The sequence below is a fragment of the Naumovozyma dairenensis genome, chromosome 2 (genome assembly GCF_000227115.2).
Source record: "Naumovozyma dairenensis CBS 421 chromosome 2, complete genome".
Taxonomy (NCBI): Eukaryota; Fungi; Ascomycota; class Saccharomycetes; order Saccharomycetales; family Saccharomycetaceae; genus Naumovozyma; species Naumovozyma dairenensis.
In genome coordinates, this window is record NC_016480.1 from 242842 (window position 1) to 264198 (window position 21357).

Here is a 21357-nt window from a genome sequence, read left to right on the forward strand (position 1 = left end):
AGTAATATATATATTGTACACTTTACATATAGGAATAAATTTTACTTTATTAGTAGTAAAATAATAATATCGTGTTGTACGAAACTAACGTGTCTGTACACTATGTGCCAGATACATTAGAACTCCGACAGATTCACTATATCTATTTGTCGTTAGTTATTCTGTTCTTCAGTTTAGGTTCGTATTCAAGGAGAGTCTTTCTATCTGCTCGAACAATATTCAAGATAAAGGTACTATTAATATTCCATGGTAAGGGTCTAGACATCCAGTTTGGTACAACGTCTTCTATAATACACTCAGTGATTACCAAATATGGGAGGAACTTGAGGGAATACCGGCACGACACGACGCGATTGATGAATACCGAATTAGTCAATCAATTCATATGCCAACGATAAAGTTGTGATCTCGTATTATCTATTCAACCATCGAGAGGAATATAAATAGACCCATACCTCGAAGTATCGGTTTCTCTTTCTCCTGTTATTATTTTTATATTATTATTTTTTATATACATTTTATCTACTATTTATATTTAAGAAACTGAACTGTTTTACATACATTAAAAGGAGGATATTAAATTACTCTTATTATACTTGATATTTAGCACTAATCTTAATCTACAATGGAATCTTACAATTAGAATAATACAGGATTAACTGGAAACGCTGCTTCCGAGCGCTATCTTCTATCTTATTACAATGTTTACTTGTATATTCCACGCCCCGGTTCAAGGGGTTGATCCGGGCTACATATATTCACTCACACAATTATTAAAGACATGAGTAACTGAGTTGGTATGAGTACAATTTTGCTCGATATTTATGGGCCTTTTTTAAATATCTTTGTTTAGCGAGACGTTTATCCTTCTACAGACTTAATGTATAATATGGTGCCTGTCTTTCTTGGTTTGTCCAACTAATCTGGTAAAGTACATAGCTTTCCTTAATTTGGTTTGCATAACGTTCGTTCAACCATATTGATGCCTTAGCCTAAATTTATTAAAATATGGAGAAAGGTTTAATTCTATTTGATTGCGGGTTTAGTCTTCTCAAGCTGTATGTGTTTATATTTGACCTATTATAACTTTTCATATTACAGCAGGGTTTTGTTTTTTATGGTCCTTTTTTTCCATTGAAAAAAACTGGTCTAAAAGAACATCGACTTTCCTACTAACTTAGCCGCCCATTAAACTAATTGGCTCTAAGATAGCCGCAAATCGTCATCGGAGATTCCGATGTGGCGTTATGTACGTACAGAGTTATAAGCTTTATGACACAAAGGCCTACAGAGAAGAATGGCCATACATTGTATCAAGTAGATACTGTAGTATTACTACCTACATGATCTAGGTGATATTGGCCAGATAAGTAGAATCAGGCTTTGGTTTATGGAGTTTTATCGGTTAAGTTGCTTGGCTTACTGCGAATTATGTATTGTTAACAAAACTGACGTTTAGGTCTCCATTAAGTATGCAGATAACGTTTGCATAGGGAATTGATTTGCTTTAGGTTCTCATTATGCCACTGGGACGTCCATAAACAAAGATCTCACACCTACTATGAACTGAAAGAAGTTCTGGGCAAACTTACCAAGTATTATATTGACATTTTAAATTTTATATGGTAATCGCATGCTTATGTATGACTTGATATAAAATATACTAACTATAAGTATGGGACCTATGAAATCCTAGAACTGCCAACTATCTTTGCTGTACTATTTATCCAGGCACTTATGTCATAAATTGTACTGACTATCAAAGCACACCTGTCATAGATTAAATAACGTTACTAAACTACGTACGTACGTATGTACATGAACTAAATGTAGCATGGCTGGGACGTAACATATGTACACAATTTGCACTAAATGGCAATGCTTTTTACCTTAGCCCGGGAACATAGAAAAACAACTTTACTTAGCAAGCCTTTGAACGACCGATATAAATTCTGCCGATGTATTGCAATATCAAAAAGTTTATCATAATTGCTGCACCTTGCAACCTAGCAAACTCCTTCCGGACCAGTTACGACTCGGAACCAACCATAAATCCAATATTCCATCATTTTCCCTCGATATTTTTAGTGGAATTCTCCGGTCTTCACTTTGTAGTACGACCCTTTGAATATTCTGTAATCTGTTGTGATTTCCAGCGTTGATATCTCCGATAAGAATTAACTTGTCACCATTTTGGACGCCAGCCTGTTGAATTGGACTACCTGAAACTATTTCATCAAATACGGCAAATGGTATCTTATAGTCTAAATTTAAATTTGTTTGAGCTGAATGCTGTGATGGTGGTGGCGAAGGTCTTTTCTGAAAATGTTGGTTTAATAGTTCATGAGATCTTTCTATAATTTTATGTAAATCATTCCTTAACATGTTGACATTCCTCCGCGCCATTGTTATTTGTAACACGTCGATATCTGATCGCGGGTATCCATCAGGAGTAATTAAAGAAGAATGTAAATCGGTACCCTCTGAAGAAAGTAATTCTAGATTTTTACTCAACTCCGTTTCAACTTTACCTTTAAGGACTTGTATTTCAGATAGCTTTAAGCTATTAAGATTTTCAATTAAAGAAAGGAGAGATGGATCTAGTTGTAAGTTTGTTAACTCAGTCGAAGGAGCTGGAAAATCAACACCGTTTTCCGTTATATTACTCATGAGAAAGAAACGCTATGAGTTGATGTATTGTTTCAGAATGTGGTGCTTATTTTGTTGTTTTCCAAATCCTAAGCAGGACAGAATAGAATTGTCTTACCGCTATTTGGTGCGTATATAGGCGATGCGATCATCTTGAACACCTTTTATATTGGATACACATTGCGAATAAGCGCTGTTCGCGTTTAGCATAGTTATTATTAACTCTAGATTTGAATTCAAGACTTCTCGCGCTTGGGTTCCTCCCTGCGCCAGATAAAGCTCTTTACGGTACATTCAGGTAGAATGTTTCTATGATCTACATGAAACTGAAGTAATACAAGTAGTTAAGTTTCACATCTGGTGACAGACAACGTTTATATTTGTTTGAATCCGTTGCCATCAGCTGTCCTTCAACCTAAAGATTGTTTGCAGGCCGTTTGACGGATTACTCGTTGATTGAAAGCACCATATAATGATAGTAAGATGAGTTATGGAAACGTGAATCCAATTCATGCATTTTTCATATGTTTAGGTTTATAGTTTCACTGCTGGTGTGCCATGAACAATCGTACCTGGTCTAGTTTTTCCAGTAGGATGAGCGTATTACTAACATTGCATTGAGCCATGTCTTTTTTTGGCTTATTGAACGACTTACCTGGACATTCATAGACTAAAGTTTCATGCATCTTTTGAAGCAGAATGGCATTGAAGTGAGATTTCGAATGCAATTCTCTTGTGTCTAGATCCCAGTGGCTCATGACGAATGATTCGTTTATATGGGCCGCAACAGAATAGACGTAGGAGATTTTATATTCATTTTGCTATGTAAACATAAAAAAGGTTCGAATATATTCATACGTAGGGAATGCTATTAAACTTTCGAAACAAGCTTTTTTTTGGTTTTCCAAACTTTGAAGTTGTTTTACTTCCTTGCCTATGCAGATCTTTCTCTGGTGGTTAGTAATATGGTAAAAAGTTCCGCGTGAATACAGTTTCAAGTATTCCCATATTTTGCCTACGTAACGCACGCAATGTGTTATGCGGAATGGGAAACCTTTTAGGTAGATCCTTCTACGCTATTATCTGTAAATCAGCTCGGTATCTAGAAGACATTTATTGAACCTGCATGCCTTTCGCTTCAAAGAAAGTCCATTGTGTTAAAACCTTGTAAATTTGGCTTCCCATACTCGCTCCTTTAAGACGTAAATCTACTGCAAGGAGATATATCGGTCATTATTCTAATGTATTGTTGGAGAACGTGGGTGAGCATATCCGTACAGGTTTACGTATTAGTGTATTATTATTCATATCCATAGATACTAAGGGGCGGCTAACATATGAAATTTGTACAGACTTGAACCACCGTATGGCTTCTAATAGAAGCCTCTTTGATGTAAGAAAACGATACGAACTTTTGATATGTCGCATCAGTTAATTGTTACTTAGAGGTACTGTAGACTTTACAAAAACTCGATTAGCCAACATGAGAAATTCCAGTCATATGAAAATAATTCTAGAATTAATATTTCCCCTCATGACGATGAAACACAGGGGGGTGCAGAGAATATATCCACCAGATATGATATCGTATCTAGTGGCTACTAAAAAGAATCTGTTGCGGCGGAGATTGGGGATTTGGGACACAGACAGTAATACGCCAGCCTCGAGAAAATAAGCCCTAAAGAAATGACTTCAATAAGGATTTTCACTAAGTTCAGTATGGTGTGTAAGTTATTTAAGGTTGTAGAAATTTTTTTTAAGTTAGATCTAGAAACAAAAGAAGGAAAATGCATGGCTTCTTCATATCTCAGGGGGAGGAGAAGGGAGATGAAAAGCTTCTAGAATGTCATACAAAACCGTATTTTTTCCCCCTTCAAGAATTCTGTGCGCAAAAAGCTATTTTCTCTGTGACAGTTCAAGAGCCATTCTCCGAGTATCCCGAGAGGTTTCCAACGTTAGAGAACCCGAAGATAAGAGGGGAGCAGAAATCTTCAACAAGCCGTCACGGAACATTACCCAAGTTCGGGATAGAACTCCTGGGAGGACCGCTCCTAAATCTGAAAGGCAGCCTAGGCAAGTCTAGACCGAAGGAATCTCCCGTACGTGGTACTAGGTGCTTATATAAGCGGGTTAGCCCTTCTCCAATTACGTCTGTATAAAACTAACAATTCTAAGAAGATGAGACAGAAAAACTAAGGAAGAAAGATCAGAGAAGGTAGAAACTTTTTTGTTTGGGCATCCCTCTTGATCCTTGCTAATAATGCACGTAGGCAATGTACTTACATGAATTTGAATGGTAAAATAAGCTATATGGCATTTAATGTGAAACGAAGACTATAGCTAAACTAGAAGGAAACTATATATCCTCGTACACCAAGCTGGTGGAGATTAAAATATGTACACATGTAGTCAATGTAAAATCCTTCCTTATACAGTTCGGAACATCTTAATTCATGAGTAAAATTGGAAAGAATTCTATCGTTTGTAAATTATTACTTATATAACTAGGAAAGAAAGTTTTTCATTTTCCATTTGGGCACATTGTTCTACGTCCTAGTTCCAGCGAAAGAGGTTCTTTTTATCTTGTTGTATGGCTCCAAAAAGTATAGTTGAAATATTTATCTCCGTCGAAGTAATCTCTCAACATAGTGAATCTTAGCTCGAGCAGAAAAAGTCAAACCTAAAAAACTTCCAGGTACGAATACAGATAACTGATTAGAGCGCGATAAAACGTTTCTCTCTATCGAACAAAACTTATATACAGCAACAATACGAGAGATATCATCAAAATAACAGAGTATCAAAATTTTCATCACTATAATCCAATAAAGTAATTAAAATCAATTGGAAAAAAATGAATGTTCTTCCAACCTTCAGAGGACTAATTGACGATGAATTTGATGCTGCACTTCTCATACAAGCTGTCTTAGATGGGAAACTACAGCATGTACTACGAAGGCCATCTGACTTCGAAAGACAATCACTTATTGTTCCTGGTAATGTTTTCGTCTTCATAGAGGAAATGTCTGGGATAAAACGATGGACAGATGGTATCAATTGGTCTCCTTCTCGCATTTCTGGAAAGTTCCTGATATATAAAGAATTAAATAGAGATTATCCAAGTTTAATATCGTCAAGTGGTCCAATACCGCCAAGGGTTAATATGCCAAATTTCCAATCTCCAAAAAACAACGTGAATACGGATATGAATATACATCTGAATAATAACCGAGTACCATATGCCATGTATTCTCAAGAAAGTATGGCTAACTATCCATCAATTCATACTGGATTTGTTAAAAAGACATTCTCCATAAAGTTACCAACAGGTACGAATAATCAAGTTTATCATAACATTCACATAATTTCATACTATAATGAGAGCGATAACGAAGATGGGAAACTCGAAACACCTAAGAAGCACTTCCTTTTTAAAAGTGTCACACCAAGTCCAATATTAATAAAGACAATAGAACAAATAACATTAGGAAATTCAAGAACGAATCCTTCAAAACCAATTGATAAACCTCGAAAGGTAACGAAAGATACCGTACATCGTACAAAGTCTGACACAGCACTCGCACAACGTATTATGGACCCAATTGAAAACCGAAGGCCAAAGAAATATCGTCTACCAGTACCATATTGTGTTAGTCAACCTGTTTGTGAGCACCCTACTGTATCTAGTCCACAATTAGATATTTCTAACCCAGTCCTTTATTCTGTAACGGATCCACCTATATCCTTTTCTGTCAGTAGTGTTAACCCACACGTCGAAGGCGGCAGTAATAGCAGCAGCAAGAACAATAGCAACGATAATATTACTACTGCTGCCATTAGATATCAAAGCAGTTCTAGTCAAAGGTTACCTCCGTTGAATAGAGACACCACTCAATTCGTCACACCTACTTTTGCCAGGAGGACGGGGAATATCAGCAGCCTAATTCATCATGATTCAACTCCCGAAAGTCCCCGAATTATCAAATCAACGTTAATGAACCATATTGAACCAGCTACCATAATGAATATCATTGATAATAAAAATGGAATCATAACTAGTAATATCTTACCTCCTCTAAACATTTCTGATCCACAGACTGGAACCCCGAAACCTAATAATAACATTAATAATCATCATCATCATTCATCACCTAGAATCAATCAAATATCACCAACTACCAGTGGAGGTTCAGATGTCGGTAATAATCGTTACATTCTGGAGAATCCCAATCTAAAATCAGCGCAACTTCCCACGAAAATCATGAATGTCTTAGATACAAATGTCATGTACAGCTAGTTTTTATCATCTCCAATAATGGAAGTGAACCATCCTGTTTTCAACAATAAAAATTCCGAAATAAATAGGGACTGTAAAAAATTATCGATCTCTTCAATGATAGATACTGATACACCATATAGAACCCATGGTAAGTCATCTTAGTTTTTTCTCTTTACGAGGGAATGAGAATAAGGAGTGTTTTTTCTGCCTTTGTTGAAGACATGGGTCCATGCATATACAAAACTAACAGAAGTTTTATTTTCTCTTGGTCTGTCTCAGTTCTTTTAAAATCACTACCATACACTGGATGGAATGGAGTGAACAAAAAATAACTTAGGGGTGAAAAAACAAGAAATATTAAATACTTACTTATAACGACAACAACTTCTATAATCTAACAACGATATAACTTTTATACCTGATAATATTATGAAATAAATATAATGATTAAATGCATGGATAACATTTTTTTTTGTACCTTTTTCCCGTCTTAGTACGTACGTAAAGTATATATTATGGTTGTTTTTTTTGACAGGTATTGGCAGTTTGTTGGCTTCAAATTGATACTCCCTGACACTGGATGGCTAAAACCAATCAAATGTTTCAATAATCTTATAAAAACCCTTGATTGAAGGTGAAAAATAAAGAAATATTCATCCGGGTAACACCTGTGCCACTTGCATAATTCAGATACCAATCCCATTTCCAGTTTTTTGTTAGTGGGCTACTTTTTGTTAACCCTATAAATTGCTGGACTTCGTTGAATTTGGTTGGCCAATAATATTATTACACCAAGAGGGTTGGAATCATTTTTGAAAAGGGATTCGTCTTTTATTTTTTAAACTTTTTTTCCGAATTTTTTGATTTTTTTACTGGAATATGATTAGATACATAGTGCCATTCTTAGTTAAACTAACTAATCTACGTACTATGGAGTGTGCGTATATAGAAAAGAAAGGGTGCGTCGTATGATTCTATTAAGAAAGGTTCATACTGCGTCTGATAATTGGATATTTTTTAAGCTAGCTTCTAGTCCATATTGAAAATTACTGAGAAAAATTGTATTTGCTTTCTGAGACTTTCGAGTAAGTGTAAGAGAAACAATATAGTCTAGCTTTGAAAAGAAAGGCACACTATTTCTCAAATTGGTAATAGGGTCTCTACAATAGAAATTTATCATTTAAGGTGATAAATGTCGGTATGCCACATGATGATGATAAGCTAAACGGATTAAAAACCGATTTTCCAAACGGAATTTCTGCACCAGCACTTCATAATACTAACATAACAAATAGCACAACCCACATCGATGAGGTTTCTTATGTTAGCAAAGAACGAAATAACATATTTTCGTCAAGGCTTATTGATCCTATAATACAACTTAATGATAAAAATCATAATATGTCATCGCCGCCATCTGATGAACCTTTAAAAAGTAGTTCTCCACTCATATTCCCTTTCAAAAATCCTCTCCGAAGTATCAAATTAAGTGATACCAAAATCACTGCTTTATCAGGAGCTCTAGCGGGTTTCTTATCCGGAGTAACTGTCTGTCCATTGGATGTAACAAAGACTAGATTGCAAGCTCAAGGCATTGAAGGCATTGAAAATCCATATTATAGAGGTCTCTTGGGAACAATGTCTACAATCGTCAAAGATGAAGGAGTTAAAGGACTTTATAAAGGTATCGTGCCGATTATTATGGGTTATTTTCCCACATGGACTATATATTTTTCCGTTTACGAAATTTCCAAAGACATGTACTCGAAACTATTACCGTATTCTGAGTTCTTATCTCATTCATGCTCAGCTATTACTGCTGGTGCAGCTTCCACAATCTTAACAAACCCAATTTGGGTCGTTAAGACCAGATTAATGCTACAGACTCCAATGGCCAAACATCCTACATACTACAGTGGAACCATTGATGCGTTTAGAAAAATAATTAGACAAGAAGGTATAAGGACATTATATACCGGTTTAGTTCCATCATTATTCGGATTACTTCATGTTGCAATCCATTTCCCAGTTTATGAAAAATTAAAAAGAAAACTACATTGTGACTCAAAAGAAACAGATCATTCCATTCAGTTGAAGAGACTTATTATCGCATCTTCTGTTTCTAAAATGATTGCATCTTCAATAACTTATCCTCATGAAATCTTAAGAACAAGAATGCAAATAAAACTAAAATCACCAAATCCAACACAACGGAAATTATTTACCTTGATAAAGAAGACGTTTGTTCAAGAGGGGATCATGGGATTTTATTCTGGGTTTGCAACAAATTTGATACGTACAGTACCGGCATCAGCTATCACTCTTGTATCGTTCGAATATTTTAGGAATACGCTAATACGGCTGAATGAAGATTCCAATCTGTAAAATATTGAAGCGACATATAATTATATAAAAGAAAATGGACTGTGTACTTATGGTTACGTAACAATAGCCATTTTTATAGATTATAAAATCTTGCTTATCTAGTCGGAGAGCAATAGAAAATAAGATATAAAATTTCTGAACATCCTTGCAAAAATATAGACATGTATTGTTTATCTACGAATCTTGTTCATTCCAATTGTGTCTACACGTGATTGCTATATATAATCATTATCTATATTCTGTTCTAAGGAATTATCTCCATGTTAGGAAATACATATTAAAGCTCATATGATTTGAGAAAATCCGAGCTCAATGTACAATATACGGACTGAATTTTGGAAAAAAACACCTTATTTTTATTTATAGAAAACAAAATAGCACGGCTAGTGTTTCTTCTCACTTATTGCATCGAGTGCTTTTCCAGACCCAATCTTTTATATATCAAACTATCCTAGGATATACCACAAAGAAAATAAAACTTACTTTAGAAAATATATATGTGAGGTAAGAAATGACTTGCCTAAAACATATACAATTGCTACTCTGTTTCTCCATCACGCTAATTCTTCAAGGAACTCAAGTGGCGGCATCAGATGACAAACATCCAGAGGGTTTCCCGAAACCACTAACTGGTTCTACATTCGATAATGAAATGAAAAACGGGTTACATATAGTCGAATTTTTCAGTCCATATTGTCATCATTGTAAATCATTAGCGCCTATTTGGGAAAAGACATGGGAATCATTCCATGAAGAAGGTTCAAAGCTGAATATTACTCTTTCACAAGTGAATTGTGTGGAGGATGGTGATTTATGTTCCAAGGAAAATATTGAATATTTCCCATATATTAAACTGTATGGTCCATCTGGGTTCATTAAAAACTATGATGGTGCAAGAAAAGAAGAAGCATTTATTAAGTTTGCTAGAAAAGAAGCATTGGATCCTTTGAATGTTGATATTAGTCATGTTGAAAGCCAAAGTATACTACTATCAAAGCTTGAATTTGCAAAGTATTTGGCTGGCAAAGGGAAAGATCCAATCTTGATTTCGTTTTGGCCAACAAATGAGATGAAAAATTCAGATGATAGGATAGCTTTTGAAAACTGTGCTGATTGTACTACATTCCAAAGAGCTTGGAAGATGTTATCTAAGAATTTACTTGCTGATGGTGTCTTGACAGGTCATATGAATTGTGAAGAAAATCCCCTTATTTGTAATGAGTTAGGTTTTGGTGAATTGTCAAAGATTAAAAACCATCGAAGTGATAGGGTACCTAGAGTTGCACTGGTTCTTCCTAACAGAGCAACAAATAATTTGTTTATATTCAAAGGTGATATTGCATCACCTCTATCACAATATCAAGATTTCGCCACGAGAACTTATGCTAACAGTATTGCCCCTGAAATTAACAAAGACGATGTAATATCAATCATAAATACAGAGGTTATGAATATGGAAGGCCGGCCAGGACCAAAGATGCACTTGGTCTTTAATTATGATGCAAAGATCACTTTTTCAGAAGATTTCGATATTTTAGAATATTTGATTGAACCGCTTTCAAAAATCCCAAACTTATATCTTTATAAATCAAAAGAAGATTTGAAATCATTGACTCATACATCGTTTGAAGAAATGTACAAGATGATTAATTATAATGAAACTGAACCGGAAAAAGTTTTGGATGAGAATCAGTTTGCCTTAAATACCATCACTCAATTTCCAACCTTTTTCCTTTTCAAAGATGGTGATAAAATACCACATGTCTTCCCTGGTTATTCTACCACGGAAATGAGAAATGTAGAGACAATAATGAACTGGGTTAAAGAATTTGCAATCCCAATGATTACTGAAGTTAATGAGGATAACTTTTGGGATTTAATGAATTCGCAACATGAACGTTATAGTGACATTGCCATTTTACTAATAGATTCTGCAAGAATGAAGGAAAGTGTAAATAGTGTGAATAACCTGGTTACAGGAAATTATGATTATGAGCATGTTCGTATGTCTCAAATGTTCCAATGGATAATGGGAGAAAGAAATGATAAGTTAGAGTATGTCCAGAAATTGAAGAATAAGAAAGCACAAAGTGCTAAAATCGTAGCTGCCCTACGTAAGGAGATTCCTCATAAAGATGATAGGTCTGTTATTTTAACTTACCTTGATATTTACAAAAATAAAAACACGTTATCTAAACTGGGATTTGATTGTACAGTCCCACAAAAGTCAGGAAATGTCATTATTGTCGACAGATCAAAGAGTTCCTTTTTTGAAGTCAATCGTGATGGGAAGCCTTTAACTGACAACCCATATGATATAAGAGAAATATTAACTACTTTAAATTTCCCACAGAGTTCATTTTCCAAGTTCGTAAACCATGGCAGAAGAATCAATTCTCCCTATTCCAGGCAACTAAGACATTTGGATTTCATACATAGCTATGGCATATTCGGATATATTATGTTGGCGGTGGTAGTAACTATGATATATAAAAGTAAGTCTTTGGTTCATATCTACAGGTCCAAAAGAAAGTATCAAGCTAAAAGGGATACTCGAGGGTTATTAGGTTGGTCAGACAAGAAAGAGTTCCAAGATTGAAACATAGGGTTTGCATTACATAGTGACTACGCAAAAATTTTGTATTAACATTCCCTTCCTATAAACTCTTAGTTAGTTGGACCTGACGTAGTAGTATACAATATCTATCGTTATATGGTGTTTCAGTGTCTATATTAGTAAATAAAATGTGAAGAAAACAAAATATGTTATAATGTATCGATCTGAAGCTTCTCTTCGTTTAGAATGAAACGAAAAGTTATGTGATCCAAACCCAGAAAAATACCAATATAACAAGAGCGAAGATCAGAAGCCATGTTTTTATACTTATTCTTGATCTCTTGGCCATTTCCATCATATTTGAAAATGTATTTTTCAATTTTAATGATGTTGTATCAAATGAATCACCTAGCTGGTCCAACGTCTTGTTACTTCCTCTTATCTCATCACCCATCTTCAAAGAGAGTGTTTTCAATGAACGAAGCTTTTCTGCCATTATACCTACTTGCTCCTCACTTTGCGACTCTAGTTGAGCTAACCTATCTTGTGAATAATCAAGATGAGTGGAACTTTGATATGGTGATGACCTTTTGCCGGTCTCATCTTCAAAATTCATACTGGAACCAAATAACCGCGTCCTCTTAGAGTCTCTTTGGTTTAATTGGTCCTCTCCGTATCTGAAATAGTTATGATATTGTTAGTATTGGGTTTCAGATAGATCTTTGTCGTTTGTGCTGACATTTTTTTTAACATACCTTGTGCTCATTATGCCAAGCTCTCTATTATTGATATATCTTTGAATACGCTGCTCCCACTGTTATACCAATGAATATTCAAAAAACTAATTACTTCTTTTATTCTGTACTTCCCTCTGAATACACGTCAAAGTATTTTTATTGTACTTCACCTCTCTAGATGTTAAATTCCATTGTAAACGATTGGTGCGCCATTTGAACTAGCAGTCTATATATAGAATTGTTGATGTTTACATCAAATATCAATCAAGCCTTGGACAAATTTAACGAAATGAATGGACTCAACATAAAGGAAAGGACTGCATACTAGCTAACTAAGGGTCATTGGCACGGGACCACATCTATGGCTAATTAATAACCATGAGATTGTTTATAGGAAGAAATCCAAGATCGATCGTCCTAGCATCGAACAATTATTACCTGTCTTTCCAAAAATATCATAGGCCATCGGGACCAATACAACCACAACAACCCTCCAAATCATCCTCTGTAGTGATTAAAATTCTTTCCGAAGCAGAAGTTTTAGATGAAGCAAGGTTCACCGAGATCAAATCATGTATATATAATGGATTATTAGGTCTTATTTCCACAAACGGTAGTGTATTTTTGGCTATTATTTCTGGAGTTCAAAACGTTGGATTTCCTAGATGGAAGAATGAAGGTTCACGTGTAGTTCCTAATGAAACTATTTATAAGGTTTTGGATGTTGATTTTTATAGTATTGAAAATGATGCATATGATCCTTTATTTTTTGAGCGTAATGAACAAAATTATGATAAATTAATTCATGAACATCCATGTGGTTCCTTTAAAAAGTTATTTGGTGATGGGACGTTTTATTTTTCAAGAGATTTCGATATTTCTAATACTGTTAAGAACCATGGATTGTTACATAATTTGGAATATACAATCGATAATCAAGATTTGGGGTTTATATGGAATACTAGTTTGACATCAGAAATAATTAGCTGGAGGAATAGGGTCCCTATAGAAAAGAGACATTTGTTTGATAATTCTAATTTCTTGACCTTTGTAGTAAGGGGTTTCTGCAAGACTGCCGTGGTAGAAGATGGCGATAATACGGCGTCAGTTACAATAATATCAAGAATCTCAGCGGAGAACAAATTGAATGCATTTGAAGACGGATTGAATGATGAAGGCAAAGTAGGCTGTTTTGTGGAAACCGAAGTTGTTGTTACAACGAAAAAATTCATCTTTTCATATACTCAAGTTGAAGCCAATATTCCATTATTTTGGGAATCTGTGGAAAATCAACTTTTATATGGACGTAAAATCAAAATGACAAGAACGCCAGACCAATCACAAACTGCATTTGATAAACATTTTGACTCTATGGAATCTAAATATGGGGTGGTATCTATTGTCAATTTAATTAAACCGAAAAGTGAAACGCAAGAATCTCTTGCGTTAGTTTATCAAAAATGTGCTGAGGCTAGAGGTACTAAAATAACGAATTTAGAATATACTTCAGGGATTTTCAATAAAGCCCCTCACAAATTGATATACCTTTTGCAACAAGATATTTATGAATTCGGTGCTTTTGCCTATGATATGTCAAGAGGTGTTTATTTTGGGAAACAAACCGGTGTATTAAGAATCAGTGCGTTTGATTCCATTGAGAAACCGTTACAAGTTGCCAAAATAGTTAGTAAAGAAGTTCTCGAATTAGCAACAAAGGAATTACAAGGGTTTGAAATCACATCGTTATTTATTGATGCACATGACAGGATATGGTCAGAGAACTACTATTGGTTAGATAGGACATATTCTAAAAATGGTAAGAATCCAATGAAATATGCAAAAATATATTATAAACTATTCAGTTCTAAAGTCAAACTTTTCTACCCTTTACATTATTATGTTTCACAACATCTAAGACAAATGAAATCTAACTTCACCTTCCAAAAAGATATTACAATTTTTGCAGGTACTTTCAATATCAGTGGTAAAGTTTCCAAAGATGACATTACAGAGTGGATTTTCCCAAAAGGCTCTAATCTTGAAAACCCAGCATCTATTTATATTATTGGTTTAGAAGAAGTTGTGGAATTGACGCCAGGTCACATGTTATCGACAGATCCATTTATTAAACAATTCTGGGAGAGAAAGATAATAACTTTACTGAATAATTCCGGAGGGAAAGAAAAATATGTTTGTACATGGAGTAATCAACTAGGTGGTTTACTTTTAATGTTATTTATGAGTAGTTCTGAATATCTTAAGATAAAGCATATAGAAGGAGATGTCAAAAAGACAGGGTTTGGTGGTATAGCATCTAATAAAGGCGCAGTTGCTGTAAGTTTCAATTATTCTGCAACGAAATTTTGCGTACTAGTTTCTCATTTAGCAGCTGGTTTAGATAATGTTGAACAACGGCATAATGATTATAAGACAATTGTGAAGAATATTAATTTTGGTAGAGGATTACGAATAAAAGACCATGATGCTGTAATATGGATGGGTGATTTTAATTATAGAATATTGATGTCAAATGAAGACGTTCGACGGTTAATCGCCTCCAAAGAGTATACCAACTTATTTTTGAAGGATCAGTTAAACCAACAGATGATTGCAGGTGAGTCGTTTCCTTATTATCATGAAATGGCTATTGATTTTCCTCCTACGTATAAATTTGATCCTGGCACCAAGACATATGATACCAGCGAAAAGATGAGAATTCCCGCATGGACAGATAGAATACTGAGTAGAGGAGAAGTTTTGAAACAACTAAGTTACGGATGTGCGGAAGATATCTTATTTTCAGATCATCGACCAGTTTATGCGACGTTTAATGCAAGGGTCACTGTTGTTGACGAACAGAAGAAAGAGGCACTGTCAATTGAACTCCATGAGAAAATTATGGAGAAATTAGCAAATTTGACGGAGGAAGAAAAAGATGCTGTGCTTAGTGAAAGAATTTTATTATTCGATGGGGAGGAGAGATCAGATTCCAATCTGCTTCCTAACGGTGAATCCCTTCCGAGTGTTGCGGATTCCAAAAGGGGTAAATTATTGCCACCACCTAGCTCTGATACTAGAAAATGGTGGATTGGGAATGGGAAACAAGTAAAAGTTACATTGGATATTGATCCTAATAAATATATGATAAATCCTAAACGAAACCCAAATCCTTTTATTGAGATGGACGAGGAGGGTGCAAATATACCGTTTTTCATTCCAAGGACAAAATGATGTAGAATAATAGATCATCGTCATCTATTTCTTGATATATTCTTCAAAAATACTTTATAGATAGATACCTAAAGAATACATACGTATATTGACCATATCAATATCGTTTGGCTCTTCTGTATATTAACGCTATGAGCAAAAATATATAAGAGTAACCATTGAATCCACTTGTAAACGATATTGCTAGGCATTAGCCTAGCCTACTTGGGAGGGTGTACGTCACGCAATTCTCATACTAGCTGTGTTTTCTCTTCCGAAAGGGACAGTTTTTTTCGCTTGTCGTGTTTCACTTTTCTTCTGCTTCTTCCTTACTTGCAGAAGGTTTATTTTCATCTTCCAACTTCTCGAGTTGCTGCAATAAATCATTCATATTTTTCTCCATATTGTCTAGCCTTTTCTCTAAATCATCCATGGCCTTCTCACCGTCATTTACTAAATCCAAAGCATCTTTAAACGTAGTTGGAGTTAATTCAGGCAAATCCATTTCTTCCATTGTCATTTCCTCACTAACCCAGGTATCGAATATCGATATATAGACATTCGTTTCCATGCAAGAATAACGAACTATTCTATGTATTAATAAAATTCTTCCTTCCTTCCCTCTTATTTCGCAAAGCTCTTACTTGCTATTAATACTACAAAAGTATTTAATTTTTCACTATTTCACCATTTTCCGGGTAACGGACCACTATTTGTTAAATTTTTATTTTTAAAGGAATTTTAAAGGAAGAAGATATATGTTTTCTATAAATATATACGTTGACAGACAGTTGTCTATAGACGTCTGTCCAATATTGGAGAAAAATACAAAAAAAAGTTTCTCGTTTTACAGCCTCACCAAGGATTACACTCTTGTTACAAAAAGCTTTAACCTCTTTTTTTTCCTTCAAATCGGACAACTCCGGCGAGCTTATTTGTGTCAGAGCAGAATTTCATTGCAGAAAGACCTCATTGAAAATTAACAGACAATCTTAAATAGCGTTGTGTCTCATAATCAAAACAAAGAAAATATGGACCATTTAAAGTCATTAGAGTCAAGTCTTCCACCAGAACAACCTCCAACAGAAAATGCCATCCAATCATTAAGTAGTGATTCATCTCAAGAATTTAAGATTGCGGCAAATGCTGTCACAAAATTATATAGAGTGGCAAATGAAAAAAATTCATTATTGAAACATCAAGGTTATATATCATGTTTGGATGACATTTCAGAACTAATTGAAAAAAGACAAGTTTCAAGTTTAGATGAAATACGACATTGGTGTATGAAACAAAAAATTGAAAAATATACACAAAAAATGGATAAACCGAATACAAATATAAGTACAAACATAAACGCAGATCAGAATCAAAATAATAAATATAATTTCCAATTTTCTAGTAATGGGAAGACTGGAAACATAGATAATAGCATTCAACAAATTGTAAGTCCGAAATTTAAACCCTCTATGGCCCCGATGAGTGTCGAGCACTCATTTAATGAGGCAGATACTTACAGATTTAAGAAGAAATGGTCGGTCACTAGAAGGCATGCAAATAATGCTCAAAAAGACAATGAAAATAGCATGATTGATAGTCTTAACTATGATATGGCATCATCATTAGAAATAGGAGATGATTCGGTAAAATACGGGCACACTCCGAAGAAACCAAAATATTCCAATTAAAAAATCCCATATATATATAGTATTTTCTTTTGCATAGTCTAAAAAGCATACCGTTAGGTTGTCTAACTGAAAATGAGCACACACCGTTTTCATCATACTAATATCTCATTTTCATCTATAATTCCCGGTTAAGGCAAATACATACATAGAGTTTATTTTTCTTAACAACCACCAGAAGGAACACAAAAACCAGATTGTCATTATATTACTTATATTTTAAATTTGTTTTGAATATTATATTCAAAAAACCTCCACAACGTGATAATATTCATTTATCATACGGACACATCCCTGCTACTTCTAATTCCACGGATGGAATTAAATTTTGCAAAAAACTATCTTTTGACAATATAGTGTCGGACTTTACCTCCCTAGAAGATAGTCAAGCCCCAGACAAGAAAGACGCCATGCTGAGCTTTGCATCCCCCAAGCGGCACATAAAATCCTCTAAAAGCTTCACGAATCATTCAAAATTTGCACATTCAGTGACACAATTATAATAGATACGTATAAGGCCGGTAAAGGTTAAACTATCCTCGATAAATACAAGGAGATTTAGGTATGTTGCTCCGACCAAAGGAGGTGTATATTAGAAAAACAACTCCTTCAGCTTCCCAATTTTCTCTGTTTCTGTTTTGGTGGTTTGTCTCTGAAACCAAACTTGTATAGCTATCAGGTTGATTGATAGATTGCTTGTTGCCAGCTTTTTTCCTGCTGCTCGGAGAATCGTTAACCGAACAGAAAAACAAGCGTAGTGAATCCCCCAATGCGTCACAGTGTCCCAGCCGGACCATTGTTATCCGAAAAGTAAAAATTTCCTATATATCGATAATGATTGAAATATTATTCAGTTCTTTTAAAATTCCTTTTTGGATGGTAGTTTCAAAATATGGACGTTTGCAAGACTGCTAGTCCCTTTTATCTTCATTTTTTGTATTAATGAAAATTATTACTTGAAGAAAAAAGTACTATATTTATTTACCTTTGACGAAGCTCTCATATTGAAAAACTATTATATCAAGGTTAGAAAAAATCAAAGGTTACACCAGTCTATATGGGGCTTCCAACTAATAATATTAAAAGTAATAATAATAGTAATAACAATAACGGTAGTAACAATAACACTGGTATTAGTAAAAACCGTATATGGAAAAGACGTTCTTTGATTACAAATAAAAGAAACAGCATATCAGGAATGACATATAATCTGCGATCAAAAGTATCCACTATACCGAATACAGGGTCTATTAAAGTTGGATTTGTAGGACTTTCCTTTAAGAAAGGTTGGGCTCTTAAGACACATTATCCAGCCATATTGCAATTGTCCTCACAATTCGAAATTACAGCCTTATATAACCCTACTATTGATTCCTCCATTAGTACCATACGAGAATTGAAATTACGGAACGCTACAGCATTCCCAACCATTGAATCATTTGCTTCATCGTCAGGTGTGGACATGATTGTAATAAGTATTGAAAATATGAACCATTATGAAATCATAATGTCTCTTTTAAAATATTCTCAAAATAATGCCAATTTAAAATATTTATTCGTTGAATGGGGATTGAAATGTTCTGAAAAGGAACTTGAAACAATATGCGCGGAAACAACTAAAAATGGAATTCAAACAATAATATCTTTACAAGGTAGAAAATCTCCATATATATTACGTGCAAAGGAATTAATTGCACAAGGTTATATTGGCGAAATAAATTCAATCGAAGTCGCGGGAAACGGTGGTTGGTATGGTTATGAAAGACCACAAAAATCACCTGCATATATGTTTGATATTAAAAATGGGACAAATTTAGTTACAACTACTTTTGGACATACTATCGACGTCTTACAATATATAACAAGTTCATATTTTTCAACGATAAATGCAATGGTGATTAATAATATTCCAGAACAAGAATTAGTGGATGATTTTGGTAATAAAATCGGACAAAAAGCCCCCAAGACAGTCCCGGATCATCTTTTATTCCAGGGAACTCTTTTGAATGGTAATGTCCCCGTATCATGTAGTATTAAAGGAGGTAAACCAATTAAGAAATTTACGAAAAACTTAGTAATAGATATTCATGGAACGAAAGGTGATATAAAATTAGAAGGTGACGCAGGTTTCGTCGAAATTACAAATCTGGTATTATATTACGGCGGAATTAAACCAAATAACAGTCCTATTTATAAAACTAGTGATAGAGAGCCAACGACAGGTGATTCTGGAAAAGAAACTATGGAAGTTTATCATCTACGGAATTATAATGCATTAGTAGGAAATATTTTCCGACTTTATCAATCTATAGCGGATTTCCATTTCAATACCAAACAAATAGAAAACTTACCTTCTCAATTTGCCATGCAAGAATTTGAATTTGAAGGTTTCCCAACTTTAATGGACGCATTATTCTTAGTTAGGCTAATTGATAATGTCTATAAAAGTAATGATTTAGGTTCTACATTAGATGTGAGTAAAATATATCAATATCCATAGAAAAAACATATAATGATAATAATTAATTAATTAATTAATTAATGATTTACTGCTTGGAAGTCTAATTAGGAGACTCGGTATTTTTCCTCTATAGCGTACATTATAATATACGTCGTATATATGGAAAGAAGAACTCTCGTCATATCATTACATCATAATCAAGGTTAGGAAGATTTCGTAGGAACATATTCTAACGCCCCCTGGTTAGTCCAATATCTTTTAATTGAATGCTCTCAGATTAACAAACAAATAGATATCAGCATATACTGAAACCGAGACCTGATATCTTTACTTCAAGATCTTGCTGACAGTAAATCAAAAGCGATTATTACAGGAATTCGGTAAATTCTTCTAGATGTGAGCACAAAGCTCACCTTGTATGTTTTCAGCCATCACATACCTTTGAATTGCTGCCATCGGACACTGTTGCTTCATTATAGATAATACCCACTACAGATATTCCGTAGCTATATGACTACGCTAATGAGAGTTCTTCTCCAGTGTCCGCTGTTTCAAGTTTCCTTAAACATATTTGACAGAACTCTTCGATAGCTTCATTATAATGCACACCGCCATACCTTAAGGTGTTAAGATAATCTATGGCCAATTGGTTCTTCATTTCTGTACTCAGAGACCCGCCGTTCCCAGTATTCGTATTCAATATTCTATATACTTTGGATAGATGAAACTTTACCGTATTATACTTTAATAATTCTTTCAACTCCGGGGTTTCATTATAAATTTGACCAAACTCTCCAGATTTGACTTCAACAGCCGCCGCCGTTTGCTCACTCTTATTTGCTTCTTTTACCTCATCTTTCTTCTCTACAGTATTATGGTTGTGTTTTAATTCATCTTTAAAGCATTTCAAAGAACAATACCTTATGCCACATTTTGGACATTTATATTTTGCATCCTGTAGTTGACAAATACCACATTTTATACCACTTTCACGCATGTTTCAACAGTTTCTTGAATACTTAGTTATTATTGCCTTAGAGTTATTATAATATATTGGAAGAAAAATCTTTGAACTCTCCTGTATGGACTTCTTGACAACTAAAAGACCACTCAACAAAAAAAGGAAATCTTGAAGTTTGAATTATAGGGTTTACAGAATTAGTCTTCTTTATTCGTAGATAGAAACTTGTATGATCCATACCTTTATTATACCATATGATGCAGGTCTAAGCTAGAAAACTTCAACTTGAAGTGAACTGTCACGTTCTAGGCTATTTGGCCTTTTCCGTGGCGCGTTTCTCGAAGGTGACCAACGAAGTGAACGAGTGAAAATTTTCCATGGCATCGCTTTCTGAATGGGTTCGATGAGTTTCAGACGAATACCATATATATAT

The 21357-nt window shown here is 34.5% G+C and overlaps 10 protein-coding genes across 10 annotated transcripts; 6 read left to right on the forward strand and 4 right to left on the reverse strand.

Annotated features, from left to right (window-relative positions):
• Nucleotides 1–1983: 1983 nt before the first annotated feature.
• On the reverse strand, nucleotides 1984–2670 carry NAS2 (Nas2p; the record flags this gene model as incomplete). Its single annotated transcript, XM_003668333.1, has 1 exon — nucleotides 1984–2670. One exon carries the CDS (start codon nucleotides 2668–2670, stop codon nucleotides 1984–1986), a length of 687 nt encoding a protein of 228 aa, XP_003668381.1.
• A 2833-nt stretch (nucleotides 2671–5503) lies between these two features.
• Nucleotides 5504–6946, forward strand: NDAI0B01050 (Gti1/Pac2 family protein; the record flags this gene model as incomplete). The annotated part of the gene is made up of 1 exon (XM_003668334.1): nucleotides 5504–6946. One exon carries the CDS (start codon nucleotides 5504–5506, stop codon nucleotides 6944–6946), a length of 1443 nt encoding a protein of 480 aa, XP_003668382.1.
• A 1182-nt stretch (nucleotides 6947–8128) lies between these two features.
• Nucleotides 8129–9313, forward strand: YIA6 (NAD+ transporter; the record flags this gene model as incomplete). Its single annotated transcript, XM_003668335.1, has 1 exon — nucleotides 8129–9313. One exon carries the CDS (start codon nucleotides 8129–8131, stop codon nucleotides 9311–9313), a length of 1185 nt encoding a protein of 394 aa, XP_003668383.1.
• Nucleotides 9314–9824: 511 nt separating this feature from the next.
• Nucleotides 9825–11912, forward strand: EPS1 (protein disulfide isomerase EPS1; the record flags this gene model as incomplete). The annotated part of the gene is made up of 1 exon (XM_003668336.1): nucleotides 9825–11912. The coding sequence occupies one exon, from the start codon at nucleotides 9825–9827 to the stop codon at nucleotides 11910–11912; it is 2088 nt and encodes a 695-aa protein (XP_003668384.1).
• Nucleotides 11913–12129: 217 nt separating this feature from the next.
• On the reverse strand, nucleotides 12130–12636 carry BET1 (Bet1p; the record flags this gene model as incomplete). The annotated part of the gene is made up of 2 exons (XM_003668337.1): nucleotides 12130–12547; nucleotides 12626–12636. 2 exons carry the CDS (start codon nucleotides 12634–12636, stop codon nucleotides 12130–12132), a joined length of 429 nt encoding a protein of 142 aa, XP_003668385.1.
• Nucleotides 12637–12985: 349 nt separating this feature from the next.
• Nucleotides 12986–15838, forward strand: INP51 (phosphoinositide 5-phosphatase INP51; the record flags this gene model as incomplete). The annotated part of the gene is made up of 1 exon (XM_003668338.1): nucleotides 12986–15838. One exon carries the CDS (start codon nucleotides 12986–12988, stop codon nucleotides 15836–15838), a length of 2853 nt encoding a protein of 950 aa, XP_003668386.1.
• A 286-nt stretch (nucleotides 15839–16124) lies between these two features.
• On the reverse strand, nucleotides 16125–16388 carry CMI7 (Cmi7p; the record flags this gene model as incomplete). The annotated part of the gene is made up of 1 exon (XM_003668339.1): nucleotides 16125–16388. One exon carries the CDS (start codon nucleotides 16386–16388, stop codon nucleotides 16125–16127), a length of 264 nt encoding a protein of 87 aa, XP_003668387.1.
• A 460-nt stretch (nucleotides 16389–16848) lies between these two features.
• NDAI0B01110 (uncharacterized protein) lies at nucleotides 16849–17505 on the forward strand (the record flags this gene model as incomplete). Its single annotated transcript, XM_003668340.1, has 1 exon — nucleotides 16849–17505. One exon carries the CDS (start codon nucleotides 16849–16851, stop codon nucleotides 17503–17505), a length of 657 nt encoding a protein of 218 aa, XP_003668388.1.
• Nucleotides 17506–18559: 1054 nt separating this feature from the next.
• Nucleotides 18560–20002, forward strand: NDAI0B01120 (Gfo/Idh/MocA family protein; the record flags this gene model as incomplete). Its single annotated transcript, XM_003668341.1, has 1 exon — nucleotides 18560–20002. The coding sequence occupies one exon, from the start codon at nucleotides 18560–18562 to the stop codon at nucleotides 20000–20002; it is 1443 nt and encodes a 480-aa protein (XP_003668389.1).
• A 475-nt stretch (nucleotides 20003–20477) lies between these two features.
• Nucleotides 20478–20960, reverse strand: HIT1 (Hit1p; the record flags this gene model as incomplete). Its single annotated transcript, XM_003668342.1, has 1 exon — nucleotides 20478–20960. The coding sequence occupies one exon, from the start codon at nucleotides 20958–20960 to the stop codon at nucleotides 20478–20480; it is 483 nt and encodes a 160-aa protein (XP_003668390.1).
• Nucleotides 20961–21357: the final 397 nt, after the last annotated feature.